This window comes from Pomacea canaliculata, linkage group LG6 (genome assembly GCF_003073045.1).
Source record: "Pomacea canaliculata isolate SZHN2017 linkage group LG6, ASM307304v1, whole genome shotgun sequence".
Classification (NCBI taxonomy): domain Eukaryota; kingdom Metazoa; phylum Mollusca; class Gastropoda; order Architaenioglossa; family Ampullariidae; genus Pomacea; species Pomacea canaliculata.
The window spans coordinates 5,132,320-5,158,898 of NC_037595.1; the positions used below are offsets into that span (position 1 = coordinate 5,132,320).

General features: G+C 39.2%; 3 protein-coding genes across 4 annotated transcripts; 1 reads left to right on the forward strand and 2 right to left on the reverse strand.

Moving 5' to 3' along the window:
• On the forward strand, positions 1-17,948 carry LOC112566492 (protein GDAP2 homolog). Its single transcript, XM_025242708.1, has 12 exons — positions 1-328; positions 604-746; positions 2,274-2,427; positions 6,554-6,642; positions 7,327-7,403; positions 7,691-7,853; positions 9,799-9,982; positions 10,411-10,564; positions 10,949-11,088; positions 14,845-14,899; positions 15,417-15,560; positions 15,837-17,948. Exons 1-12 carry the CDS (start codon positions 168-170, stop codon positions 15,888-15,890), a joined length of 1,518 nt encoding a protein of 505 aa, XP_025098493.1. The 5' UTR covers positions 1-167; the 3' UTR covers positions 15,891-17,948.
• On the reverse strand, positions 17,229-23,533 carry LOC112566489. 2 transcript variants are annotated; one of them, XM_025242704.1, is made up of 3 exons: positions 22,627-23,533; positions 21,951-22,232; positions 17,229-21,569 (listed from the first exon to the last, which is right to left on the reverse strand). In XM_025242704.1, exons 2-3 carry the CDS (start codon positions 22,203-22,205, stop codon positions 19,830-19,832), a joined length of 1,995 nt encoding a protein of 664 aa, XP_025098489.1. In that variant the 5' UTR covers positions 22,206-22,232; positions 22,627-23,533; the 3' UTR covers positions 17,229-19,829. The 2 variants fall into 2 exon arrangements, with proteins under 2 accessions (XP_025098489.1, XP_025098488.1); XM_025242703.1 differs by having other exon boundaries at positions 21,951-22,273.
• Positions 23,534-23,650: 117 nt separating this feature from the next.
• Positions 23,651-26,411, reverse strand: LOC112566495. Its single transcript, XM_025242714.1, has 2 exons — positions 26,152-26,411; positions 23,651-25,588 (listed from the first exon to the last, which is right to left on the reverse strand). Exon 2 carries the CDS (start codon positions 25,087-25,089, stop codon positions 24,115-24,117), a length of 975 nt encoding a protein of 324 aa, XP_025098499.1. The 5' UTR covers positions 25,090-25,588; positions 26,152-26,411; the 3' UTR covers positions 23,651-24,114.
• Positions 26,412-26,579: the final 168 nt, after the last annotated feature.

Consider the following 26,579-nt stretch of genomic DNA (forward strand, 5'->3'; position numbering starts at 1 on the left):
ATGACAGTCCAAAATGGCGAATAGTGATTGTCTTGTGCGAAAGCAACTTTCAGACTAAGTGCTATGTTTTCTTTAAATTTATTGGAGTTAAATGCATTCTAGTTGACGTCATTTGCCAGTAAAGAAAACTGATATTTTCAAGAGATTTTACTTGAACGTAGAAAAGAATGGAACCTTTGGGAGCTCGTGACGATGTGATTAATATTGATTCATTGACAAGATGGAATCTTACATTACTTCCAGAAGCAAGTGAACGCCAGAATGAGAATGAAAGGGAACAGTCTCCTTTCACATGGAGGAATGACCTTAATTCAAAAATTATTTTATGGTATGCTCCTCAGTACACAGCGTACATTCTAGTCATCATACTCTATATGTACATGAGTACTTCATGAATGTGCCGCGTATGTTCGTGTGTTTGTGTTGCCGTAGGGGGATGGGGAGGGAAAACTGTTCATAAGCGAAAGCTCAAGAAAGAGAATTAATGAGAAGGACGAGAAGTACATTTTTTGACATTTTTGTAACATATTGCAGCAAACAGTTGTCATTGCATTACATAATTATTCACGAATTTTTAACTTTTTTTTTTCTTCTTATTTGTAGCTCTTGTAACATCACACGACTTAGTGCTCATGCCATTGTCCATTCTTGCAATGAGCATCTCAATGATAGAAACCCTATTAGTGATGAAATATTTCGTCAAGGAGGACCAGGCCTACTTAAAGAAGTGAGAGAAGACATAAAAGGTAAGAAGATGGCGTTCTGAGATGCATGCACATTAGTGTATGAATTTTAATCATTTACTAATTCAGAAACTTAGTAGTGGAAAATCTGGTCAGTTTTTGTTAAATGTGATCACTCTCAGGGCTGAGAGTGAGACTGTGAAGAAGATGGTCTTCTTGGGCTTGACCTGCTGTAACGATTAAGAGTGCCAAGACTTCTGCCTTGTAGATGGAGCACAATCTGTCACAAGTTGATAACAGGAGGATTGGTGACTGACTAGTTATTTGTGTAAACACTGCATCTGTCATTATTTTTTTGTAGCATTTTCAGCTAAGCCATCAGCTTAGATGTGTGTCCAACTTGCTGCAGGATACGATTTGACAATTTTATTTTTTTTTTGAAACATCGTTTTTTTCGGTGATAACCAGACAAGTGGTCCTGACTTCTGTATGTTTATTTATCAGAGGTCGTTTGCTTTGAACTGTTCTATCACATAGTGTTAGATCAGCTTCTAAAATGTCTGCATTTTCACACCTTAGTTCTTTGATCAGATGGTTCAGAATTTTTTGTTAGAGCTTAGTGTTTTGTTTTGTTATGTTTTGTTTTTTGTTTAAGGTCTTGGTGTTCGTCAAGCAGTGGATGATCTGGAACTCTCTTAATCTTTTTAGAGTGGGAGAGGATTTTTGACTGTCTTCTGGGCTCTACACTGGTGGATGCCTCCATTTCTGAAATGGGAGTGCTTTTCATGGCACCCAGGATTGCCCTCATAACCAGGTTCTAGACTTGGTCTAACTTTCTGGTATTCATTTTGGCTGTTGTTGCCCAAGCACTGGCACCCTATTCCAAAATTGAGCGGACTGTGTAGACAGTCTTCAAGATTCAGGCATTTGCTCCCCAGCATGTTCCAAAGAGCTTTCTTCATGATGATCAGCTTTTTAATTCATGTCCTCCATGGCTTCCTGAAGGCCAACATCTGCCTTCTGCAAATGTCTGCTTAAAGAGATTTACCTGCTATGACTGACGAGTATCCTCTGTGCAGATTTTTGGTCTGGAGTTTTCCTTCCCCCTGGTGCTGTTTGCCACAGCTGGAGGTTTAGTTTGTGGGGCATCAAGATGGGTCTACAGAAAAGTGGACTATGTATGCACCAAGTGTTTGTAGTTTGGTCTGCAGCCAGAGAGGTGCTCAGTTTCAACTTGTCACTACATAGAGGCACTGCACAGGACTTGTTATAGGAGGGTAACAGTTATGCTGACAGGACAGATGCAGGCTGCTCTCTTTTTATGTGCTGCAGAAGCAGCAATGATAGCCCATGGTGAGGGCTGCAAGTGAGAGGTGGCAAGCATCTAGACACTTCACCAAACACGCAAGACTACACACTTCACACGACCATTTGACAGGCATAATAATATACAAATACACATTTGAAGCAAAATGGTTTTCTTATGGCTAAACAAAACTAGTATAATCTGGTCATTGTTCTGAAACTAAGTTTTGGATCAGTGGAGAGTTGATAACATTTTTGTGACCACTGCTATGTTTTCTGTTTCAGTCTGCAAGACAGGAGAAGCAAAACTGACTAAGGGCTATAATCTTCCAGCAAGATATGTTATTCATACAGTGGGTCCCCGCTACAATCTTAAGTACATCACAGCAGCAGAAAGTGCTCTTTTTAGCTGCTACAGGAATACTCTTCAGCTGTGCAGGTATCTTTAGAATAACGTTATCAGGGGTGCCTAGTGTTGCCCAGGTTTGATTGTCAAAATACAAAGATATAAGGCTGTATACATAAATCATAAAACACACATGCACATATATATAAAAACCACATACTTTATGCCTATCTATCTATCTATTCCTCTTTGTGCATCAGGTTGCACATAAGGCCTCAACCAGAGTCCGCCACCGATGTCGATCGGCTGAAACACGCTCTAGGTGACCCCATGTCCAGCCCTTTCCTTTCATCTCCCTTTCCACTGTTCTTCTCCAAGTTTCCTTTGGGCGGCCTCGTTTTCTTCGGCCGTCTGGAGTCCATCGTAGGGCGACTCTGGAAAGGTCTGCTGTCTGCTGGCGGAGCACATGTCCAATCCATCGCCAACGCCTTCGTTGAACCTGCGTGGTGATGGACTCGGTTTCACTTCTTCGGTGGAGTTCTTCGTTGCTGATGGTGTTTGGCCAAAAGATGTTAAGTATGCGCCTGAGGCATCTGTTTTGGAAGACGTCAAGCTTGTTACTGATGGTTTTGGTCATCTTCCAAGATTCTGATCTGTAAAGGAGGGTGCTGATCACATTTGACTTGAAGATTCTCAGCTTGATCTTCTGGCTGATGTTTTTTGCCTTCCATGTGCTCCTGAGTGAGGCAAAGGCCTGACTGGCTTTCGCCAGTCGGGCTCGAATCTCCACCTCCGCATCCCAGTGTTTGACATTTGGACCCAAGATAGGTGAAACTGTCAACTTCCTCAATCTCTTCTCCATTTAGTTTGATGCTGTCTTGGACTCTGGCGTTCACTCTCATACTGTTAGTCTTTTTGTGCTGACCTTCAAGCCAAGGTTTCCAGCTGTTTCTGAGAAGGCCTTTGTTTTTTCCTGCATGTCTTGGTGGCGGTGTGACAGCAGGGCGCAATGTCATCAGCAAAGTCCAAGTCTTCCAGTGCTGTTGTTGCTGTCATAGTCATGGTCCATCTGAGCCTCTCCTCTCGCTGTCGGTGGAAGTCTTCATGATCCAGTCCATGGCCAGGATGAAGAGGAACGGCGACAGAATGCAGCCCCTGCTTCACCCCGGTACTGACGTTGAAGGGGTCTGTGAGCTCCGTGTCACAGACAACCTGGGATTTGAAATCGCTGTACAGCAATGCAATGACCTGAACAAGTTTTTGCAGGACTCCGTAATGCCTCAGGATCTTCCATAAGGACTCGCGGTGGATGCTGTCAAAAGCTTCTCCAGGTCGATGAAATTGATGTACAGCGGTGTGTTCCATTCGTTGCTCTGCTCCAGAATCTGTCGCAGAATGAAGATGTGTTCGGAGCAGGATCGCCCAGGGCGAAATCCTGCTTGCTGTGGTCGGAGGTCTTTCTCAAGAGTTGCCGTCAGTCTTGACAAAACAATCTTGCTGAAGACCTTGCTGGTGAGGGAAAGAAGTGTTATGCCCCTCCAATTATTGCAGTCTCCAAGATCTCCTTTCTTGGTAACTTGAAGATGAGCCCTGTCTTCCACGCAACAGGGACCTGCCCTGATTCCCAAATTGCCTGAAGATTTCAGTCAGCTTGGGAGCTGTCACATTCACGTCTGCTTTCAACATCTCTGCTGTTATTCCATCTGCCCTGGTGCTTTGCCGCTCTTCATTGTCTTGACTGCTGCTGTCACTTCTTCCAGGCTTGGTGGGTCTGTGCAGATGTCAAGGTCTATAGCTGCTGGCTGGATGTCTGCAAGCTGAGGGGGATCTGGTCTGTTCAGAACTGACTCAAAATGCTCCCTCCAGCACTGTAGTTTTCCTGCCTTCTCCCTCGACGACATTACCGTTCACGTCTTTCACTGGCACATCACTGTTCTTAAACCCGTTGTTTAGCTGTTTGTTTATCTTGTACAGTGTCTTCAGGTCATTTTTACTTGCTGCATTTTCTGCTTCATCTGCCAGTTTTCTCTATGTGATATCTTTTGTCGGTTCTTGTCATCCTCTTTACCTCTTTGTTCAGTTTTGCATATCTTTGTCTGTGTTGTTCCTTCAGGCGTTCAGATCTGGTGCTGTTGATTCTTTGTTTGGCTGACTTTCTCTCTTCTATCTTCTTCCATGTCTCTTCTCTGATCCACTGTTCTTTCTTTTTCCGTTGGAAGCCCAGTATTTTCTCTCCTGATTCCTGTAAGACTCGATTGAAGTCGTCTAAGGTCATCTCTTGTTGGTCTCCTAGTGCCTGGAACCTGTTCTTTACTTCCATAGCAAAGGCCCTTTCGGTGGCTGGATTTTTTAGTTTGCCGGAGTCCACTCTCTGCTGACGTGCCTGTTTTTCCTCGTGATCGACGCAGCTTCAGAGAAACTGTGGCTATCACAAGAGTGTGGTCACTGGCAATGTCTGCTCCTCTGTAGGCTCTAACATCTTGAAGTGAGCTCCTCCATTTTCGGTTGATGATGACATGGTCTATCTGGTTCTTTGTGATCCCATCTGGTGATGTCCATGTTGCCTTGTGGATGTCTTTGTGTGGGAAGAGTGTGCCTCCAATCAGTAGGTTGTTTTCTTCACAAAGTCTGCCAGTCTCTCTCCGTTGTCATTGATGCTTCCGATTCCATGTTTGCCCATGACATGCTCCCTGCAGGTGTTGTCACTTCCCACCTTGGCATTGAGATCGCCGATGATGAGCAACATGTCGTGGGCTGGAACGCTTTCTGAGGCTGCCTGGAGCTGATCGTAAAAAGCATCCTTGTCTTCTGCCTCAGAGTCATTTGTTGGTGCATAGCAGGCTAGCACTGTCAGCTTGGTGTACTTGGAATGGAATCTTGCTCTCAAAAAGCCTGGGTCCATAAGGCTTCCATTCCAGCAGTGCCTTTTCCGTTTTCTTGTTGAGGAGTAGAGCTACTCCTTCAGAGTGCTGAGCGTCTGATCTTCCTGAGAACAAGATGGTATGTCCTGACGCTAGTCTCCTCTTTCCCGTGCCGGTCCATCTGACCTCACTGACTCCCAGGATGTCCAAGTTGTAGTTGTCAAACTCCTTGACTAATTGGAGCATCCTGCCAGTCTGGTACAAGGTCTGGACGTTCCAGCACCCCACCCTCAACTTCTGCCTCGGCTTCAGTAAATCCGCTGTCGGGGCGCCAGCTCCCTTTCGGGTTTGGCTGTCGTCCGTCATTAGTCCAGTCTCCTGGTGTGCTTCATTACCTTCGCCATCTGTGATGAGTTCTCTGGTTTTAGTTTCTGTAACAGGATTTTTTTTACATGGTGGGGTTGTTAGCCCTACCACAACCTATTTTACCTCTAGGTGAGGTGTCCACCTTAGTCGCCTCTTACGACATGCCTGGCTGGATGGCAGGGACCCTATTCTTGCAATGCTTGCTAGGCAAGCATACCCCGGGGTCCCACAGGGGCATACTTTATGTATAAAATGGTAATGATTTGGGCTTGCACTTACAGTTCACAAAAACTAAAAATTTTAAATGCAATACCTTATAAATTTACTTAGTCTACAAATTAAGTTAGAGATAAAACATTTCACAAATAAAACAGAAAGTAACTTTGAGAAATAAACATAATAAAAAGTACTAGAAAGCACTGATAAGTTAGGCATGCCTTACTTTAATGCCATTTAAATAAACGTACATGATTTAACAAACAAAAACACTAGAATCCACTGTAATTCTTTTTTAAAAAAAGCATGTATATATAATGATCTAAAGCCTCTTTTAGCTGTGTAATTTATTTATAGAAACTGCTGGCTCCTTTATTATTACTTACACTGACTCAAGATCAAATTAATGTTCTATCACCTGCCTTTTAAGCTTAGCCTTAGGGTAGCTGCTTTAAGCTTTTCCAAACAAAAGTAACATTTTTCTTGCCAAATAAAACTGCCTAAACATAAAAACTATTTTTAATCACAAGTGTGTATGAGATTGAATTAGATAGTATTTATAAAAACTAATATTTGAGATCCTTATTTAACACAAAAGAAAGAAAAAAGTTGAGGTTAAAATATTCATTTAGACCCTGTGATCTTACTGTTAAAAAGCTTTAATGTTTTAGTAAGAATTCTCTCCTCCTGCCCTTTCTTGGAACAGTTTTTTTTTTAATCTACCATGTTAAGTACACTATTGAGATATTAATTTAATGTGTTGGTTTTTTCAACAGGGAAAATGGAATTCGATCACTGGGGCTGTCTTGTATTCACACTTTGGGCAGAGGTTATCCCCCCGAGGGTGGAGCACACATAGCATTACGTATGTGGATTGTAAGGGGGTGTGTGTGTGTGAAAAGTTTTATTATAGGTTATTAACATGAAAAGATTGTTATGAAATTTATATATTTTAAAGAATAATTAACTGAAAATAAAATCATAGACTTGCATGAAAGTTACCAAGAATATTTAAGCTTAGTTTATATATTTAGCGATTAGCCCAGCTGCAAAACAGTTTCAGTTGACTAAGGTTTTTGACATTAAGATTGCATTTGCTTCAACATCACAAAATTATGGTCACAAAATTGCAAACCCCTTATTAGCAGGTTTGAAGCTTGTGCAGTTTCCATGCTCTTTGGTAACATCAGAGGTCAGAATGTAGCTTAATTCAAGATGTTTAGAAAAAATAATTCATAAAAAGGTTCTAACACATTTTTACTAACAAACCAGTGACAATGCTATATTCTTTAATTATGTCAGTTGTTTTGAGATTAGTTCTGTATGTAATTTTTATTCAAATCAGGCTTAAAATATTATGGGGTTTAATTAAGCTAACAATTTCTCAATCAGAACATTATGCTCACATACATGCAAAAATTCTTACATATCTTTAGAAAACTTTCTCCATAGTGCTCAGTACTGAGAGAGAGCATGGACCTTATTGCATGTACTAGTATGCTTTTTATCAGTAAACCCTTCCAAGTTTCTGCTGGTTTATTATTTACAGGAACAGTGAGAAGGTTCCTGGAAAAATACCCTGACACACTAGACACTTTATTATTTGTTTGCACAGACGACAATCTGGTGAGTATAGCTCTAGTGGCATTGAATCATTAACTTCATCAGACTGGATGTAACCCTGAGTATCAATTCTTAACAGATGGGTTGCACTTGTTGATTTTCTGTATCCAGAGATGCTACTCAGCATAAATTTCATGAGGCAAAGAAGAAAATGTTTAACTATTAAGACATAATCGTAATTAATTACCTTAGTCCTGTTAGTCCTAGAGACAAAACAATTACTAACTATGCACAGCATTACGAACTGTAAGCTTATATGTGAAATGTTGACCTGATGTGTCACACTACAGGAGGTGTACCGGAGACTGCTTCCTCTCTACTTCCCTCGCAGTATCAAGGAGGAAGAGGAGTCCATACCTAAATTGCCAAAGGATATTGGGAATGAGGATGGCGAGCCCATCATAGAGGAGCGACAAATTCGCATCATAGACAAGCCCACTTTTGCTGCCTACAGTAGGTTTTGTGACACCAATATGGGAAAAAAATCTTGAGCTTTTATAGCATGGTAGAATATGGCTTTAAACCAGCGGTTCTCAACCTTTTACTTGTGACGCCCCCCCTGACGAACACCGGTACGTCCGCGACCCCCCTTAGCCAGCTAGGTCGGTGGAAGAGGGGGGGAGCCTTAGCTAACCTCGAACGCCGCGTCCAGGAAATCAATGCAATTCAACAACGGAAGAACAAAGTTGGTATCTGCAAAAAGTATAACTGTTAATGAAATTTTACTAAAGCAAATTCTGCGGTGCTAATAAATATTATTTTATTGGACACTCACTTTGATTAATGAGAAGGTTGAGCCTGCTTGCTGTTGCATAGAGAAGCGAACCTGTGTGCGATGTTCGTACCCACTGCTATTCGCAGCTCAGCCTCTGCGTCCACACGATTTCTGTATTGAAACTTCAGTGCTGCCAATGCTGACAATCCTTGCTTACACATATACGAAGTTGAAAATGGCAGAAGAACTTTCATTGCTTTCTCAGAAAGCACCGTTGATGCTAATCCAGAATGTTGGCACTGGTGTTATTTGGAAGACTATTTTCAGGGATTGGTCACTCGAAAGGTCGATGAGCTGCTCTTCTTCCGTGGACAACCCGCTTGTGCTAGGATCAGCCAGAAATGGATTACGAATCCAATCGTATTTAGTCACATCAATTTCCGTGAAGTAATGCTGAAACCTTTCTTGCAGTCCGTTTAGATGGGCAATAATTACTTTCTTCAGCTGATCAAGATTCAAGTTGTCAGCCTTGCACTTACACAAGCACGGAAACATATCAAAAATATTTTCTTGGCGTATCTTTTGCGTCCACAACGAAATTTTTCGGACGAAAGCATTCATCTTGTCCGTTGTTTGTAATATGGTGGTGTCTTTCCCTTGCATAGAAGTATTCACAACGTTCAGCTTCTCAAATATGTCCGATAAATATGCCATTAGCAGCAGCCATCGGTCATTCTTAAGCCCCCACCCCGCACTGTCTGGTCATGGCCTTCTGTCAGGGACCTAGAGTACTAGGACTGAGCACGTGCGAGGGCGAAAGGGTGTGAATGATGGACGTTTCCTGAATGCGTGCCTTTTAGATGTTTGTTTTTTTTTTTAAAGAGAGAGGTGTGACTGGAGAGGGAGATGGGAGTCAGCGATGAGAGATTGGGGGAGAGAGAGGGCAAAAGGCGAGAGGAGGGAGATTGGAGGCTTGATTGTTGAGAGGGGGATTGTGTTTTGAGTTTTGGAAGTGTGAAGTCACTGCATGCCGAGACAGTGTACTTGAATAGGGAGAAGAGATTTAGAGTTTGATCGCCCTCACCACTCGGTTACACAATCTAAGCTAATTTCACTAATACCGGTATAAGAAACTTTTAAAAGAGGACCACCTTCGCGACCCCCTTGTAGGCACGTCGCGACCCCCCAGGGGGTCGCGCCCCACAGGTTGAGAACCGCTGCTTTAAACCATTACCAATCATTTACTTTCACATTTAATTCTTATTATTAGCCAACAAGATTTTTTTGCTTTTTTTAAATTTCCCATTCTTTGTAGCTTTCATAATGAACATCCATTTATTGTGCACTGTTTTGTCAAAAACACAACACATAAAAAAGTGCATGCTGGATGGAGTAACATGAACTATTTAAACTGTGCAGCACCAACAGTACATAATTTCTTTCTCAAAAGAGCATTAGCTTATTCAGTATGGACAAAACTTGATTGAGCTGTAGCTGTGAAGACTCACATCTGCAAGTGCAAGCTATATAGGAAGCATTAAAGACTTTTATTCCAGTAATATCTCTTGTATTAATAATACCATGCTCACTGTAGTTTCAAGTCATCCATGATTTCCACGTAACCAGTACGTAAATGTGTGTGAGGGGTAAGGTTGTGAAAAAACTATATATTCTGTTTATCAGGATCAGAAGGTATAAAGGATTTTGATGAGACTATTGACCTGAATGAACGATTTATGACATCTGGAGCTGTTGATGTTGGGCATCATCCTTTTGCCAGCATGGAGGAGAACCCTGATAAAAATAAAACAAAGGTCCTACAGGGAATTTCAACTGAGGAATATCGCCGAGCAGAGACTAGGCGCAGGTGACTTATGCTGGAGAAAGAGTGCATAAGTGTGTCAAGGCTGGAGGTCTGAAAGCTAAAGCTCTTTTTTTTTAATGTAAAATTTCCAGATATGCTAATCTTGCAGATGTATATCCAAATATTATGAATACGTGGTGTGAATTTTTTTTATCCTATTATGCATGCTGACTGATAGATGAAGAGTGCTGATTACTCACATAAATTCTTTTACATCATTTGAATGTTAGGAAACATAGACATGGGTGTTGCTAGATTATCTGTAAAATGTTTTAGTAAATGTAGATTGTTCACAAAAGAGCAAGACAACATGAATGAAAATTTTTTGTTTTACTTTTCCTTTGGGAAAATGAAATGGAAATGTGTCAGAAATGTGTAAGGTATATGTGTTTTGCAAGCACATCTCAGATTACCTGTCTGCATATATTCAGGTATGAGGCCCTCCTGGAAAAAGCACGTAAAGAAGATTTGACCGATATTGCTGCCTTCAGGTGTCTTTATCGTAGCGGAGTGGACCGTCAAGGTCGACCGGTCATAGTCTTTGTTGGAAAAAATTTCTCAGCCATTAACACCGACCCTGAGAGGGTATGCAACAAGATAAGAAGTTTGAAGAAAATTAATTTTTCTTTGTCCTGTTAGAAATTTTAATCAAGCTTCTGACCTGGAGAAAAGCATGCAACTGTAAAAAATCTTAATAAATTGGTTTTGTCAATCTTTATTGCCTTGCATATGAAAAAAAAATCCCACCATCATTTCCTTTCAAGGAAAACTTCGGAATAATTTACTATAAAATGTCCTCTATTGAGAACATGTAGCTTCTGTCAAACTATACTTTCCTCGGTTATGGATGTGAAGATACCCAAAAGAAAAAATGTGCCAATAGCACACTTGGAAAAAGCAAACAATAATAATTACTTGTTTTGTTGTTCTTTTGGTGGTGATGTCAAGGAAGTTCTTCTGTTGATGCAGGCCTTGTTGTACATGATCAAGGTAATGGAGGCCATTGTTGACGGACCTTATGTGGTGGTGTACTTTCACACCCTGACTTCTCGTGCTAATCACCCTCCCATGAGCTACATGAAGCTTGCCTACAGTGTATTAGACCATCGGTCTGTAATTATTCCATCTGATCTTTCCTAATGTAGTCCTGTGGATGACAGATTTTTATGCTCACGTCTTCACAGATTTTGTTTGGTGTACAATACTATCAGTGTAGAAAAATTCTTTTTGATTTTTTTAAAATGAATTTCTTTGCTCCTTTATGAAGTTTTTTTTGGTTTTGTGTTGCTAGAATGTAATCATATGCTACATCTTTACTGTCTGGAATATTGCCATCAGCTTGCTGTTCATAACACAAAAATTATGTAAAAATTACTGTCCTTTTGGTTCCTAAGGTGGTACACAAGGCATCCACTAGAGACCTCCATTTGTTTCTGTCATCAGCAAGTTTAGCCATGCTGTTCCAGGACAGTTTCTGGTACTTTAGTTCTCTCTCTGCTGACCTTCGCCATGTTTCTTTTGGCCGACCACACTTCCTCTTGCCATCAGCTGTCCAATGAAGGGCTATTTTGGATGGTGCCTCTGGTTTCATTCTGTACACATGCCCTAGCCATTTCCATCTTCTTTTTTGGATTAAGGCTGTCGTATTTGTGCAGCTGGCTGTTGTAAAGATTTTTCATTAATGATTGTTTTAGGCCAGAATATCTTAAACATTTTCCCTAGACATTTGGTGTAAAAGGTCTCTTGTTTCTGCCTGAGTTTTGCTGATATCTTCCAGCATTCACTTTCTTAGGTAAGGCCAAAAGGATATTGCTTCTGAAGATTCTTAATTTTTTTTATTCCTCCTTAGAGATTTGGACTTTCAGATATCTTTTAGTATGGCAAAGGCTTGACTTGCTTTAATGAAGCTGTTCTTCACATCCTTTTCTGTATCTCCATCTGTTGTTACTAGACTACAAAAGTATGTAAATTCTTGGACTTTCTCTACTTCTTTGTTATCAGTTGTGATGGGTTCTGTTGACTTGGCATTCTGTCTCATTTCTTTTGTTCTATGTTTGATGCAGTTTTGGTCAGATTGTTGATGTTTTCCTATATATCTTTGTGTTGACTGGATAACGTAACAATGTCATCGGCATAATCTAAGTCTTCCAGTATATATTTAATTGTCCAACAGATTCCTCTTTTCTTGTCTTCTTTTATTTTTAAGCCAGTCGATGGCCAGAATAAATAGGAACAATGAGAGAATGCATCCCAGCGGTAATGTTTAAGTTGTTGTTTAGCTTCCTCTTACTACAAAGCACCTGACAATGAAAATCTATAGTGCTTTTACTGCTTTTTCTGTTTTCTGTGGTACTTCATATTGATGCATGCTTTTCCGTAATGATTCATAGTGTTTGCTGTCAAATGGTTTCTTCAAGTCTATAAATACAGCATAGAGAGTGCTGTTCCATTCTGTGCTTTGTTCTATAATCTGTCTTAAAGTGAAGATTTGATCACTGAACATGACCTTCCTTTTCTAAAGCCTTCTTGTTCTTGCCTGACGATGTCAGGAAGAGTGGTGAGACTTTAAAATGGTTCTACTGAAGATTTTGTTTGTGATAACAGGGTTATGTCTCACCAGTTGTTGTTGTCTCCTAAGTCACCTTTCTTTGGCAGTTTAAAGATTATGCCTTTTTTCATTCATCTCGTGGTTTGTTTTTTTTTCAGTTTAGATTAGTCCTTATTAGGAGCATATTCTTGTCAAGGAGCATAGGGCTACAGCAACACCTTGCCAGCAGACCCAGTTTTTGGCAGCCCCCTTCAGTTGGGCCTATGTGGTTCTGACATCCTTTACCTCACTTTCTGATGTTCTTTTCCAAGTCTGATTGAGTCTCCCAACTGTCCTCTATCCCTGAGGATTCCAATGAAGTGCCTGCTTGGCACAGGTGTCAGCTGGTTTGCACAGACTGTGTCCTATCCAGTCCCATTTTCGCTTTTTGATGTCTTGGCTAGTGGCATTCTGCTTGGTTCTTTTCCACAGGCTGCTGTTGGAGATCTTTTCGGGCCATCTTATACCCAGAATATGGCGTAGGCATCGGTTGGTAAAGGTATGGAGCTTGTTGTTGATGGTGTTTGTCACTCCAGGTTTCAGAACCATACAGTAGAACTGCCTTGACATTGGTGTTGAAGATACGGGTCTTACTGCGGAAGGATAATGCTCGGGAGTTCCAGATGGGGCGTAGGCTATTGAAAGCATGCCTGGCCTTGTTGATGTCATCTTCCGCTCCACCATCCTTGTTGACAATGCTCCCCAGATATGTGAAGAGGTCTGTTTCCAGGATGTTCTCGCCTTGAAGTTGGATAGGGAGTTCCTGCTTGTTGTTGATCCTCATCACTTCGATCTTCTTTTTGTTGACCTTTAAGCCAGTCTTCTCTGCTTCCCCTGCGCTAGCATAGCATTAAACACAAACAAACTGCTTCCTCTGCTAGCTTACTTAGTTTTGTTTGTGCATGTTGTTGCCGATGAGATAGGAGACTAATGTCATCTGTGAAGTCCAGGTCCTATAGCTGTTTGGGTGTTTCTTCAGTATCCCATATTTTCTAAAAGATCTTGCAAAACAGCTTTGGTATTTCTTCTACTTTCATTTTTAGTATTTTGGAGCAAATCCCATCATGCCCTGGTGCTTTGCCATTATTTGTTGTTGTTGTTGTTGGATGGCTTCATTTATTTCAGTCATGGTGATGGGATCCAAGTCTATGTCTAGGTCTTCTTCACTTTCTGGGATATTGGCTAGTACTGGCAGGCTTGGTCACTTGAGCAGCTGCGCAAAGTGCTTCTTCCATCTCTCTACTTCTTACTTTCTTCTGTGATGATGTTTCCATCTTGCATTTTTAAAGGAATGTCTTGACTACCACTTCTACTTCCTGTTAGCCTTTTTGTGATCTTGTAAACCATGTTCTTGTCTTCCTGCAGCTTCTGCTCTCATAGCTAGGTTTTTTTACAAACTTTCTTTTATCTCTTCTAGCACTTCACTTCCTTGTCTTTCTGAGAATATTGTTTTCTATGTTTGCAGGGAGATCCAGCTTTCATTCACTGTTTTTTTATAGCTGTTCTCCTTTTTTTTTTTTTAGGCCCTTTCAATAGGCCATCGACTTCTTAACTGTTGTCGATGTTTCGGTAGCAAGGATTTGGGGGTGGGGGTGCTGGCCCCACGCCCACCTCCTACTTTTTCAGCCGGGCTTGGGACCGTCCTTGGCGGAGGCGGCCAGCCCTGTAAACAGATGCCACGTGCAGAGAAGAACAGGTGCCCGAGACGAGAAATGAACTCAGGGCAGCACCTTCACTGTATTGGTGACAGGCGCTGTTTCTTTCATTGCTTGGTTAAAGTTGCCAATTATCATTTGGTTGTCATCGGTTAGGATGCTGAACTAATTTTTTGTTGTGAATTTCCATTAAACTGCTGAGTTTTTAAGCTGATCCATGTCAAAGTGTGGATGTCTTGGTTCTCCCACCTTAACTTTTCTGTACTTTAGAGCAAGTTTGTCAGTGAGCTAGTTTTGGTCACTACCTGTCTGTTCCCCTTTTGACTCTGGTGTCTTGAAGTGTGTGCCTCCATTTGCCATTAAAGATAATGTGGTCTACCTGACTCTGTCCCGCTATCAAGTGACTTTCAGTTATGTAAAGATCACAGCACAGATATTACTTTCGCTGACAAAACTTGTCATTTGTGTCTAGTTGCTGCTAACATTTTTATTTTATTTTATAAAAATAGATATTTTCATTCAATATCCAGATTTGTTTTGCACATCTTCTGGTAAATCTTACAGTGTTCTCACATTTGAAAGCTTTTTAGAATTTTCTTATCAGTTGATGTGCTCTTTTTCAGATACAAAAAGAACCTGAAATCATTTTATATCATACATCCAACTCTGTGGTCTAAAGTGAGTAAAGTTTGATTTTTTTTAATATTTTGAGTTTAAAAGTATTGTTGTGTGTGTTTCTTTTTACGGTGAATAAATATTTATCTTTCCCCACATTGATGCAGAAAATTGCTAAAACACTAAACTTGAAATGTGTGCAACATGAAGACCATTTTGCTTTTTTGAGTAAGGCCCAAGTTTTTAAAAGTCTTCCACTCAGGGGTTAATAAAGACTTCCAAGCATAAGAAAAGTAAACATCAAAATATTATATTCTGCAACAGAGTATGGCTTTGGAATGATTCCAAGAGTGTTGTAACTTTGTTTTCATTTACATGTTCTTCATGTACACAAGCTCCTGTCTGTAATGTAGAGTTAAAATAATTAGCATAAATATAACAAATTTACATTGTTGTCCATTTTAACTACATGCACAGGAAATATTTGCACTTCTGCAGTATACTATATTTGTGTACAAGTTCATACACAATAGAGAGAGAAAAAAGACGTAATCAGCCACATGACTGCCTCTGTTGACAGTTTGCCACATGGTTTTTCACCACCTTTACAGCTTCAGACATCAAGCGTAAAGTCCACAGTCTTAATGGTGTTCAGTATTTGTACACAAAGATAAACCCAGACCAGCTGGATATACCACAGTTCATTCATGAGTATGATATCAGGGTATGTGAGCTTTGGATTTATCCCGAATTTCTTCTTCATTGATAACTCACATTTGCCATTATAAAACAGTAAATCTGTGCAGATTAGAGTATTTTCAAGGTTTTTCTTTGCGCATCCATCTCCTTCCATTTCTCTTGTTTAAAAAGAACAGGGCTCATTTTCTTTCTTTTTCTTCATACAAAGAACATAGAAATTTCTTTTAAAGTTAAGAAATAAAACATCTGCTAGTGATTTAGTGTACAGCTTTGTATGTAACTTTCTTTTTCCTCATTTCAGATTAATGGACCTCGCTATTTTGTTCCAGAACCAGAGAGTGTGGATGAATTGTGAGGATAGGCAAAGCACACGTTGTTTCACATTCAAACCATTATCCTCTTTGTTTACCTGAGACTTTTATAGTGGACAATGTTTATAGTGCAGGCTATTTGCTATATATATATAAGTTTGAGAAGGGGGAGATGGAAGAAATTACAAAAAGCTAATAGAATAAGATGCACTTCTCTTGAAAAGCATTTTCATCCTCCAAAATAGTGTTATGGACAAGATTTTATTATCACCAAAATTGTTAGTCTTTCAGAAAAAGAAAGTTGTGTTCAGTCTTATATTCTTGTTACAGTTTTCCTGTCATTTTAAAGTAATTGGTCAGGCATCATTGTTTTAAAACACTTTAAATTTGATGTCCCATAATTGATATATTTGTATCTAATTTGATGTCAGATATTTGTCAAAATGGTTTATTTCAAGATTGATCAAGATCAAAGAGTTTTGCACATGGATCATAGTTGTTGTGCACCCAAGAACATAAGATTTCATTTCACTTAATTTCATTTAAATTGAAAGGATCATAGAAAAATGAAAAATAGCATAGACAGTTGAATGAAAAAGTATCTTAAAATTGCAGTATTAAGCTAAGCGATGATCTTTCTACCTGACAGGATGTGGTGAATATAACTGAATTTTTTTTTAAAGCAAGAGATTAATAGTTAAATATAGAAAATTATATAAACCATGAATCAGCAAGAAAGCAGAAAATGTGAAAACAGGAACAAAATACCATGACAGCTGTTAATGTGTGCCAGTAATTTTGTTAATTTTTGGGAGTTTTTTTCCCCTCTTCCTGTCCTTTAAGCTACTCCTGTATTTTATGTAGCAAAAAGCAAGAAATAATCTTAGCAGCTCTGATCAATGTTTATTAGCTGTGATCTCATGTAAAAATAATGTTTAATACAAGTACAGTGTCATGTGAGGATGTATTTTGCTGTTAATTTTTTTAGTTGGGGGATGGGGTGGGGGTGGGGGTTTATTTGCACTTTTGCTATCATTCCACTTGTTCGCACCATTTTTAGTTTTGAATTTGTTGGTGATAAGTCATGTTGTGAAAGTATCTTCTCTTTAATGCAGAGTGGACAATGATTGCAATGTTAACCATGTTTTCATGGTGTTCATTTGATTGTATGGTATTAAACCATTCTCTGGTGAAACGAGTAAAGGCTATATCCCCAGTAAAGGTATGTGCATATTGGGAGGATAGCCTTAAAAATTAAAACTATTCCTAAAGCACTGGGGAAGTAATAAAATTCAAAGCATGCTAGCAATGATGACAGAATTACATATAGGAGAATATGCTGGCATTTTTTTGTTGGTTTTTTTTTTTTGTTTTGTTTTGGGTTTTTTTTTTTTACTTTTTTTTTTTTGTTAGTGGGGGAGGGGTTTGACATGAACAAGTCAAGCTCTTGTAGCTGGATTTGCAAGAGGCTAAGTAAAACAAAGTCCATTATAAAACTAGAATAAATGTCTTATACTGAAAGAATCTGCACACATTGATCACTTTCTATAGAACACTTTGCAAATCTGTTGACACAACACCTTTGAAAAGAGTGATTGTCAAAAAGTTTAATTATGTCCAGCTAGGCAATCAGAGGGTAGAACCAAGTTTGACCCTAATAGTTCCAGTTGTAAGTATTTAGAATCATTGCTTAAAGAACGTCCTTTTTCAACAGCACACGAACTAAATTTTGCCTTTTGTAAAGATGCAATGTTTGTGTAAAATGCCAGCACTTGTAATCAAGTAAACCATTATTCTAACTCAATTCTCATGCTGCTACTACTTCATTTCCAGATACATGTCATAGAGCGTTAGCCATTTTAAAAGTATCTGCACTCCTCCAAATATTGTTTTCTGTGATCCAAGTCCCAATAATTGTGGGAATATTAAAATCTATATAGCATTGTCAGTTTTATTTTAAGACTATATCAGCCCCTCACATGTTTTATTTGTAAAAGTCTAATCAAAAATGAAAATTACACAGTCGCTGTAGTACCTCATATGCACCAGTATTAGTACTAATTAGTAAAAACTAAGGCTCAAATAAAAATGCTGAATATTTGTGTACGTGGCTGGTCATTGGTCCAATGGTGGTTAGTATATAGTTATAACCTATAGTTTGTCAGTAACCAAAAAAAAAAAAAAACCCACCCACCAGTACTTTTATCAAGAAAAAGAACCCCACCAGTACTTTTATCAAGAAAGCCATTGCCCAATGATTCCATGTTAGCATTATGATTTACTGTGCTCCCTTAATCTTTACCTTTCCTTAGATTAGCCACCAGGCAATGGGACCATTTGCTTTTCACTAGGTAGAATAGAGAAGATTGTTCTCTGAGTAAGTGTAAACAAGGTCTATGCCATTTTATTTCGCCCAGGTCCCTCTTTTATTTACAGGACACACACATAGGTCCCTATTGATCAGGTGAATCATACTGCCAAGTGAGCACTGTTGCCTGAGCTTTCAAGTACCATAATTCCGATAGCCACTCAGAGGGCACTGGTGTCCAGATTTTCTCCTTACACACATTTTCCTTTAACATGCCATTTCTCCCTTAGCTAATTTTACCACAGATTGGTGCAGGCTGGCCCTCATCCAGTTCGAGTTTGTCCGCCACCCGCTATGCTTTGGCTATTCTCACACTAACCTCTTATGGTTCCACAGTGCTTGCATTACCATACAGGGATGAAAAAGTAAGACCGGTTTCAGTAGAAGTTTATGCTGTTTAATTTCTCCACACAGGGTTTGTGTTTGTGGGGCACACAGGTTCCTATGGACCAGGGGCATTGCATGCTGCATGAGCACTGTTCCCTTTGTCGTTCATATTCACTACATTCACCACATATGCCATACTGTTATGCTAATCTTGAGTTTGACAAGTAAACAGCAGTTATTCTCCCACTGCATATGAATAGTTTTCCTTTCACTGATTTTCCATGTTCCACCACTTTTTATCAGAATGAATAGTTTAAACTATCTTATTTAAAACAATTTTAGTTTAAAAAGTTCTACAACTGTGGTGTGAATCATGGTTAGGAACATCCTTTAGAGCCCAGTTTTAAAGACTACAGGTGTTAACAATCAGAAATGTATTGTCCATCTAGACTCAGGTTCAAAGCAAATCCCTAGACATAGGATAGATGGTTTAACACCATGCAGTCAGCTTAATCGCTAATGTTTTATAAAATGGATAGGATCTACAGATACAGTTTTATTGCCTTAAAAGAGAAATTCATGTAGATATTTTGCTGCCAAACATTTATGCGACGTGAAAAATTATGGTATTCCAAAAGGGAATATTCATACGCAACTGTGTAAATAGTGTAACACTCGCAAGAACAGAACATAAATCATTACATCCATCTACCACCCTAAATGGTCTTCCTCACACATGTGCGTGCACACAAGAGGTATATGCATCATCATATGAAAAACCTAATATTTTATAAGCATTGTAACGGACTGCTACATGAGCCATCTGCCTAGTATAGCAGTGTAATGTATGCATACATCTAACCCCTGGATGCTGGAGGTCACACTCTTTCATCCAGCTCCCAGTAAAATATGACCAATTTAAAAACTTTAAAAATATAATTTAAAAATCCATGGGTAAGCTTACTTTTGCTCAGCATGTAGATCAAACCAGCTGAACACGCTTGTCAGCTTAACAATATTGCCACAGGCTATTTAAAAGTTAAAATATGCAACAAGCTGCTGCAAGCAAACAAAAGTCAACATTTCAAAAAAATTTTTTTAAAAACCTAAGAATTGCAATGGAATGACTTTTGGCTTCACTCAAGTACAGTCTATTACTGACTCTGTGATGATAAAAGTTTGTGCACCCACCTCTGTTTGAATGACTTTCTCACCCATGTTGACAAGAGAAAGTTCACTTTCTCTGTTCACTACCGTAACAGCATGATGTAAATTTACAGCTTGACCCTCAGAGTTCTGCAACAGGTGGACGGTCATGTTCCATAACCATGACTGAATCCTCCACCAAATGAATAACTCTCGATGCCTGAGAAGGCTCCATGCTTTCAGAAAGAATGTACCTTTTCCCAGTTGATTCTGTGTCATCAGGGTCTATCACAATTGCAGTGACTGTATGCGACACATCAGATGACCAGCCTGCTTGTGTTTCACTGGCCCGCACCTGCTTTAAATCTTTGTCTCCCTGCTCTCTTTCTTCCCTCTGAAGCTTCCTTTTCAGCCTGTACTTCAAGTTGCTAATCTGCCTTGGATTTCTCAACGTGTTTTCAGATCCCATAAGTCTACAAATGTCCTGAAACAGCTTGCCTGGTGTGACATCCCCAGCTTTCACTTGCTCTGCAATTTTGTCCATGATCCGCGGGTCCGTGCGCACATAACACTGCTTCCGCTTCTTGGCATTACCATGCAAGACTGGTGGGCCTGGATATTTTCCCAAGTATTCTACAACAGCTATCTTTCCTATCTTCACTTGAGAGGGAAACTTGAACCACATGAAACGGCGCCTGTAACTGAAGTCTCTTTTCAGAACCGAGTAGTACCGGAAACATTCAACTATTTTATCTGGACCTGGTTGCTCTTTGAGTGGCATCCATGTCTTTTGCATCTTGCTTACCTGAAGCTGGCAAAAAACACCTTTGTGCTTTTTACAGGTTCGAAGATCTCCATTCTCCTGCAGGATATAATGTGTTTTGACACAAGTGCCACGCTGAGCATCCCACACACCACAGTCATCGAAAAAGAAGTTTCTCTTCTGAGGATGCTGCATGTTGTAACTATTGTCAATTAAAAAAAAGACATTTTCCTTTTTCCCTTTGGGAATGCTATCAAGTACATTTGTTGCATTTGTCACCTTATCATAGCATTCAAAAACTGTCATGAACTTCTCATACTCCAGAGGTTGTCCACCTTCTGCTAGAGTCACAAAGTCTTTTTCTACTTCAAGTATGTCCATAGATACAGAAGGTGCAAGCTTAGCATTATCTGGAGGTGACTCTCCAGTTTGCCCAGGATAGTCCTTCAATAGCTTTGACTCTGTTTGTTTCTGCCCATGATCCTCTTGGATGGAATATTCTGGAGGATCCTGATCAAACAATGGCACAAAGTGGTCAGGTATCCAAATTTCATTTTCAATATCAGTTTGGTTTCGAGTCCACATAATTCGAATGGGCTGCTCATAGTTTTCACGAGTTCGAGGAAGAAAGACAGTGTTCAGGGTCACTGAAGTTTTGTCTGTAGGGCCATTAACTCTTGGGTAGACAGATACAATGGGGCGGTTGATAACACTAGCTAAGGCAGAAATAGTCCATGCTGAAGTGCCTTCCTCCTGAAATGCACAGTCCAGACAGCTATCATCATAATCAGGAGTACAGGCTGCGAGTGCTGCATGGTTCTTCTGCCAGCGATGGAAGCTCTTGTAAGCCACCATTTCTATACAGGTCCTTACACGCAGTTCTGTCACCAGCGAGTCTTTGGCACTAACAGCAATAGATGCTGCCCTGAAAAGTGCATCCCCATTAGCTATATTGCAGGCGGGGATGCCATGATCATCTGGCATGTATGCAGCTAGAAGATCCTTGGAATACATGTCAACTGCTAGGCTCCCAAATCCTTGAAGACTTTTGAATGGCTCCAAGAATGAAAGCTCTTGTTCCACACATGATTGTAGCTTTGTTATACTTTGGACAGCAGCCTGAAATGGTGCAAAAATGATTTCAAAAACCATCTAATGGAATTTACAATGAACTGAGTTAATCACAGGTGGCTTCGCAGTCTTATCTGGGAGCACAAACCATGTTATAAGCCAAACAAGCAATCCTTAAAAACTTCTATTATTAAGGTTAAAACTTCGATTATTAAGGTTAGATTCTAAAGAATTTCCACCACACTTATGAAAGTAGCATTTCAATTTTAAATTAAAATGTCTAAATCAAATGTTTTGTCTACTATTTGCCAATAATTACAATAGATGAAAAAAAATATGGGTAAATTTTAAATGTCTTTTCTTTTATATAGATGGATCACAAACAAAAGTTTTAAAATATCCATTCAAAAAAAAGGTATTGGTACAAACCTTTCGTAACCTCTGCAATGCCTTCTCAAAGTCAAACAATCCATGGGCATCCTTCCTGCACTGCTTACAAATGTATTTCAAACAAGAAGGCAGTTCTTCTAATTTCTGCTTGTGCTCATTGCTTACGCTCTCACAGTGGATATGTAACCATCTGGCACATAAGTCACAAAATATCTGGGTTTGTTCACAATGTTCTTGGCAGATGCCACAAGCCAGAACCTTACGTGGATTACAGTGGGGCTTGATGTACGCCATTTATAGAGTTGACGAAGTTAGTCCAATCTGAAATGTTTGCTTTACATATCAGCTGCCTCTGCAGATCTCTAAAGATAAAGATCACGATTCTCAATCTCAAATACACATATCAATTCTGGAATTTTAACACAAACAAATAATATAGCTTTAATTCATACAAAATCAAGCAATGTTATTGCATTCACATTTGCAAACAAAAACTACTGATTTATGTGATTTCGCGTTATTATTACTGTATGATGCGCATGTTCGCACTTATCTTCATGCCAAAATTTTGAATGTTCCATCATTTAAAAAAAAATAATAAAAGCTTTGCTAGTACATGTATTAAATCTGCTATTCGTATAATACGTGCTTTGCTAATGATAAATTCACTTTCTTGTTAACTATGAATAACTACTTAGCAGCAACAAAATGTTACCTCGCAGACTCGCACATTAAAGCATGTGTTTGAGTTTGGACACTTAAGAGTTATAAACTCAGCTGATTTCCACATTGGCAAAGATGTTTTCAAACATCGACATGCTCGAAGAGAACTCTCATATTGTGGAGGCACAAAACGACTTTAGTGAGGCAAAGTATAAACGTGTCTACCGAGACCAACACTTGCTAAGTTCTCCCCTGTTAGTCTCGTCGAACCTTAACAATAAACGTGACTAAACCGAAAGCTCTATACAAACATGTCTCGTTTTAGTTGTAAATCTGAAATGTGAATAAACCGGAAGCTTTGTACACACTTGCCTCGTTTTAGTAAACTGGAAAAAATTGTCTGCCAAATTCGTGGGCAAAGTGTTGGATGTGTCTACGATTATTTCCCTTGGTTTCATCTGAGTTCGAAAGTAGACGTCATTGTGACCTACACATGCACCTAACAAATACGCAACATATATTTTGATGTGGTATTCACCCATTTCGCGTACCTACAAATATTCTAGGAACAAGAATTTGTAGAGAACAAAGTATTTTGTTACAATGTTATGTACAGTTCCAAAAATGGAGCTCTAAGCACCAATAATGGGTTAATTTTTTAAAATTGTGTTTCGCGTTTGCAATGTTTAAATGAACAGACTGTTATATGGTTTATCTGCTTCATTCCTCATCTGACTCCGATTCTAAATTAAATATTTTTTCACTTTCTTGCCAAGCTAAAACTTTTCCTGTCGTTTATTGTTACTTATTAATACGTGTGCAATGACATTATCTACGTATATTCTGACAAATGCAGTCAAACAGGAGATATGTGAACATATCTTGTTTTATAGACTTTTATAACTGAAGAAGCGTCAAGATATTTTCTGAACACCTTATCCAGATTGATAGATACAAGAATACAAAAATGGCATCTATACCTAACCTGCACTAAAATATTTTTTCTATCTATAATATATACTGTAGCTGTATCGAATTTGTAAAAAAAACAAAACAAAAAAAACAATGCAAACTATTCAAATTTATTTTATAGGCTGCATGATTACATAGTTAAATTAACTCATGGCTGTAACGGAATATAAAGACTCTGGCATTGGCTAATTAATGTAGTGGTCAAATTGACCAGTAACCATATGATGCCTGAATGAAAGTGTTAAACCAGTCAAAGGTGACATGAACATTTAAGGACACATGCAACATAATATTTTACAATGCAAATGACCTGAGACAAAGAGAATAAAAGCAGACAAACTCATGTCATGAATAAAGATATCATTTGGCAGCTCATAATATACAACTACTTTACAAAATTTGTGTTACGTACACTTGCTCTGTATATCTCCCCAAACCTCTGAGTATGACAAATCACATGATTAAATTTATGTTTATTTTCATGTGCAAATTTTATTTTCTCCCAGAACAAATTTTGTTTCATATAATGAATAATGCAAGTAAGTTAATCGATCACAAATTTTAGGTTTTACGGAATGGCCTCATCAAAATCAATGAAATCACTGTTCTGTTTCGTCACTTTTTTCCTTACGCTACGCACTCTTTGCTGGTTCTGTAATATCTGAGGTCTGCGCAAGTATTCCACCAAGAACACTTCTCTTCCTTTAGTAACAGACAGAGGTAGAGAGATAAACCAGGAAATTCTTCGGCGGTAGGATGGATCACACAACAGGACAGAATAGTATCGATGCAATAAAACCAACTCTTCTTCTTTAGGCTGTGGTTCTAGGGGAAGCCAACTCCGCCCACCTAGCTTCTGCGAAACTGATTTCCTCCCACACACTGATCTTTTCTCTCTGCAGAACTTGTCTCGCACTTTATTAACAGATTCTAAGGTTCCATCTTCCCTTATCCGAAACCAGGACTTACAGGTGGCTGTGTCATTGGGACTATACATACCACAGTCATCTGGAAATGTTTTTCGCCTTCCAGGAAAGCGAATGTTTTTTGAGTTATCAATTATAAAGAAAACATCTTCTTTCCGACCTTTGGGGATGCTGGGAAGCACACTTTCGTAAGTCGTGATCTCTTTAAATATTTCATTGACTGTCAGAAACATGGCACCTTCAAGTGGCTTCCCTCCAACTGCATCACAAGTGTATTTTCGTTGCCAATCAAAGTCTATAATCATCCTTCTTCTTTTGTTGCACACCTGACCCATGGAAATTTCAGAGACACTTTCTTCATCACCACAATCATCATTAGCTGTCTTTATGGTGACGTCAGCTGACGTGCCCAATGTAGAGTTGCTTTCTTCTTTAATTTTCCTCTTGTGTTGCTCTAATTTATATGAAGACTCACCTGCTGAAATAGAAACCTTTGTCAGGCCTGTTGTAATAAGAGGTACAAAATATTCTGGAATCCAGAATCTGGGCTGGCTTTTAGAATTGCCACTCCATAATATCTTGATGCTTTCCTCCATTCGGAGCTCCTCTCGAGGCATGAAAACTCTTGTTAGAACAGCAGCATTTTCAGCATTCTGTCCCTCAACAGATGGATAAAGGGACTCCAGAGGTCGGCCAATGACACTCGCAAGTGCTGATATGGTGAAAATACAAGAGTCTCCACTTGGTGTGGCACAGTTCAGACAGCTATCTACATAATCTGGAGCATAACGACAAAGCAGATCATAGTCTTGCTGCCACTGATAAAATGAGGCATAAGAACATTTCTAGACAGCATCGTACACGAAGTTCTGTTGCATATTTGTCATGAAATGCTACCGCAACAGACACAGCAGAAAACAGTGAATTGCCATTTACTCCTGTTTGCACAGGCTGCAAGTTCAATGACTTCCACTTTGCAGCTAGAAGCTGAGATGGGACATCAAGAAGCAAAGGGTACTCTTCTGACTCATCCTCTTTAGAAGAGAATTTGTCTTTGATAAAAAAGTTCTCTCTGCTGACACAACTCTGTAGTTTATGATAGCCTTGCTTAGATGCCTGAAACAAATCCCAAACATTTTTATGCACCCTGATACAGCTGTCAACAGTCTCAGCCGCTCAAACTTAATGAAAGTGAAAAAAATGCCCAACAATAGGTAAGTCTTCTTAAGTCTTACTTGGCATACCTAGACAAGAAACAGCCTCAAGGCTTATCTCTTTGGGAAGTATCTCACTCAATCAGGGCTATAGTTTTGCCGTTCTGCTCAATTCTTCAACTATACACTTTAATGTCATCCTATTTGCTGGTCTCTCTTTTTTTATTTGTATGGCCAGTTCATTTGTGTTCTTTCATTTGCAGCACACTGAGCTAGACATAGGGAAATGCACTTTACAAATCTAGTTATTTTTTCCCTCAAATGAAAATAATTGCACCCTCAGGTTACCCTTTAAATAATAACATAGTTGCTGTAATGGAAAATTTTTCTTTCAAACATATAACTTTACATTTGTAGCTATCAATACAGGAATAATACACAAATTATTAAAATTATTATGCTACTTATAATTAATGAAACATACCTTATAGCTATTCAACCCAAATCTCCTATATTGTAAATTACCTTGTGCAGACGTTTGAGTGCACTCTGAAAGTCAAAAAAACCATTTCGAGTGGTGCGACAACAATACAGATGTATGGAAAATCTAGGGGCAATTCACTGAAGTCCTTAAGGTCTTTTGTTGTCATCTGCTCACATGAAGCATGATACCATTTCTCGCAGATATCACAAAACACTCTCCATGGAGACTGGTTTGATTACATGTGCCACATATTTGTCTCATGTGATCTAACTTCTCTTTCAGTCGAGGCATCCCCTTTTGCTTTTCTGTAGTGTAAAAAAAATAGAATAAAGTAGAAGGAAAACAATTAAAGCATTTAGACTCAAGAAAAAGAATAACACTCACGGATGCTTTCCACATGTATCCACATGCCTCATTCTGACAGTAAATTTGTACTTGTACTAGAGATTGTACTAAGCACTTTTAACTG

Bases quoted from the DNA above. Each gene is read 5' to 3' on its own strand.
- LOC112566489 (XM_025242704.1), bottom strand. From the start codon at position 22,205: ATGGCGTACATCAAGCCCCACTGTAATCCACGTAAGGTTCTGGCTTGT. The intron at 21,570-21,950 runs GTTTGTACCAAT...GCACCATTTCAG, and splicing joins CATTGCAGAGGTTACGAAAG to GCTGCTGTCCAAAGTATAAC.
- LOC112566492 (XM_025242708.1), top strand. From the start codon at position 168: ATGGAACCTTTGGGAGCTCGTGACGATGTGATTAATATTGATTCATTG. The intron at 2,428-6,553 runs GTATCTTTAGAA...TTTTTTCAACAG, and splicing joins AATACTCTTCAGCTGTGCAG to GGAAAATGGAATTCGATCAC. The intron at 10,565-10,948 runs GTATGCAACAAG...CTGTTGATGCAG, and splicing joins TTAACACCGACCCTGAGAGG to GCCTTGTTGTACATGATCAA.
- LOC112566495 (XM_025242714.1), bottom strand. From the start codon at position 25,089: ATGCCTCGAGAGGAGCTCCGAATGGAGGAAAGCATCAAGATATTATGG.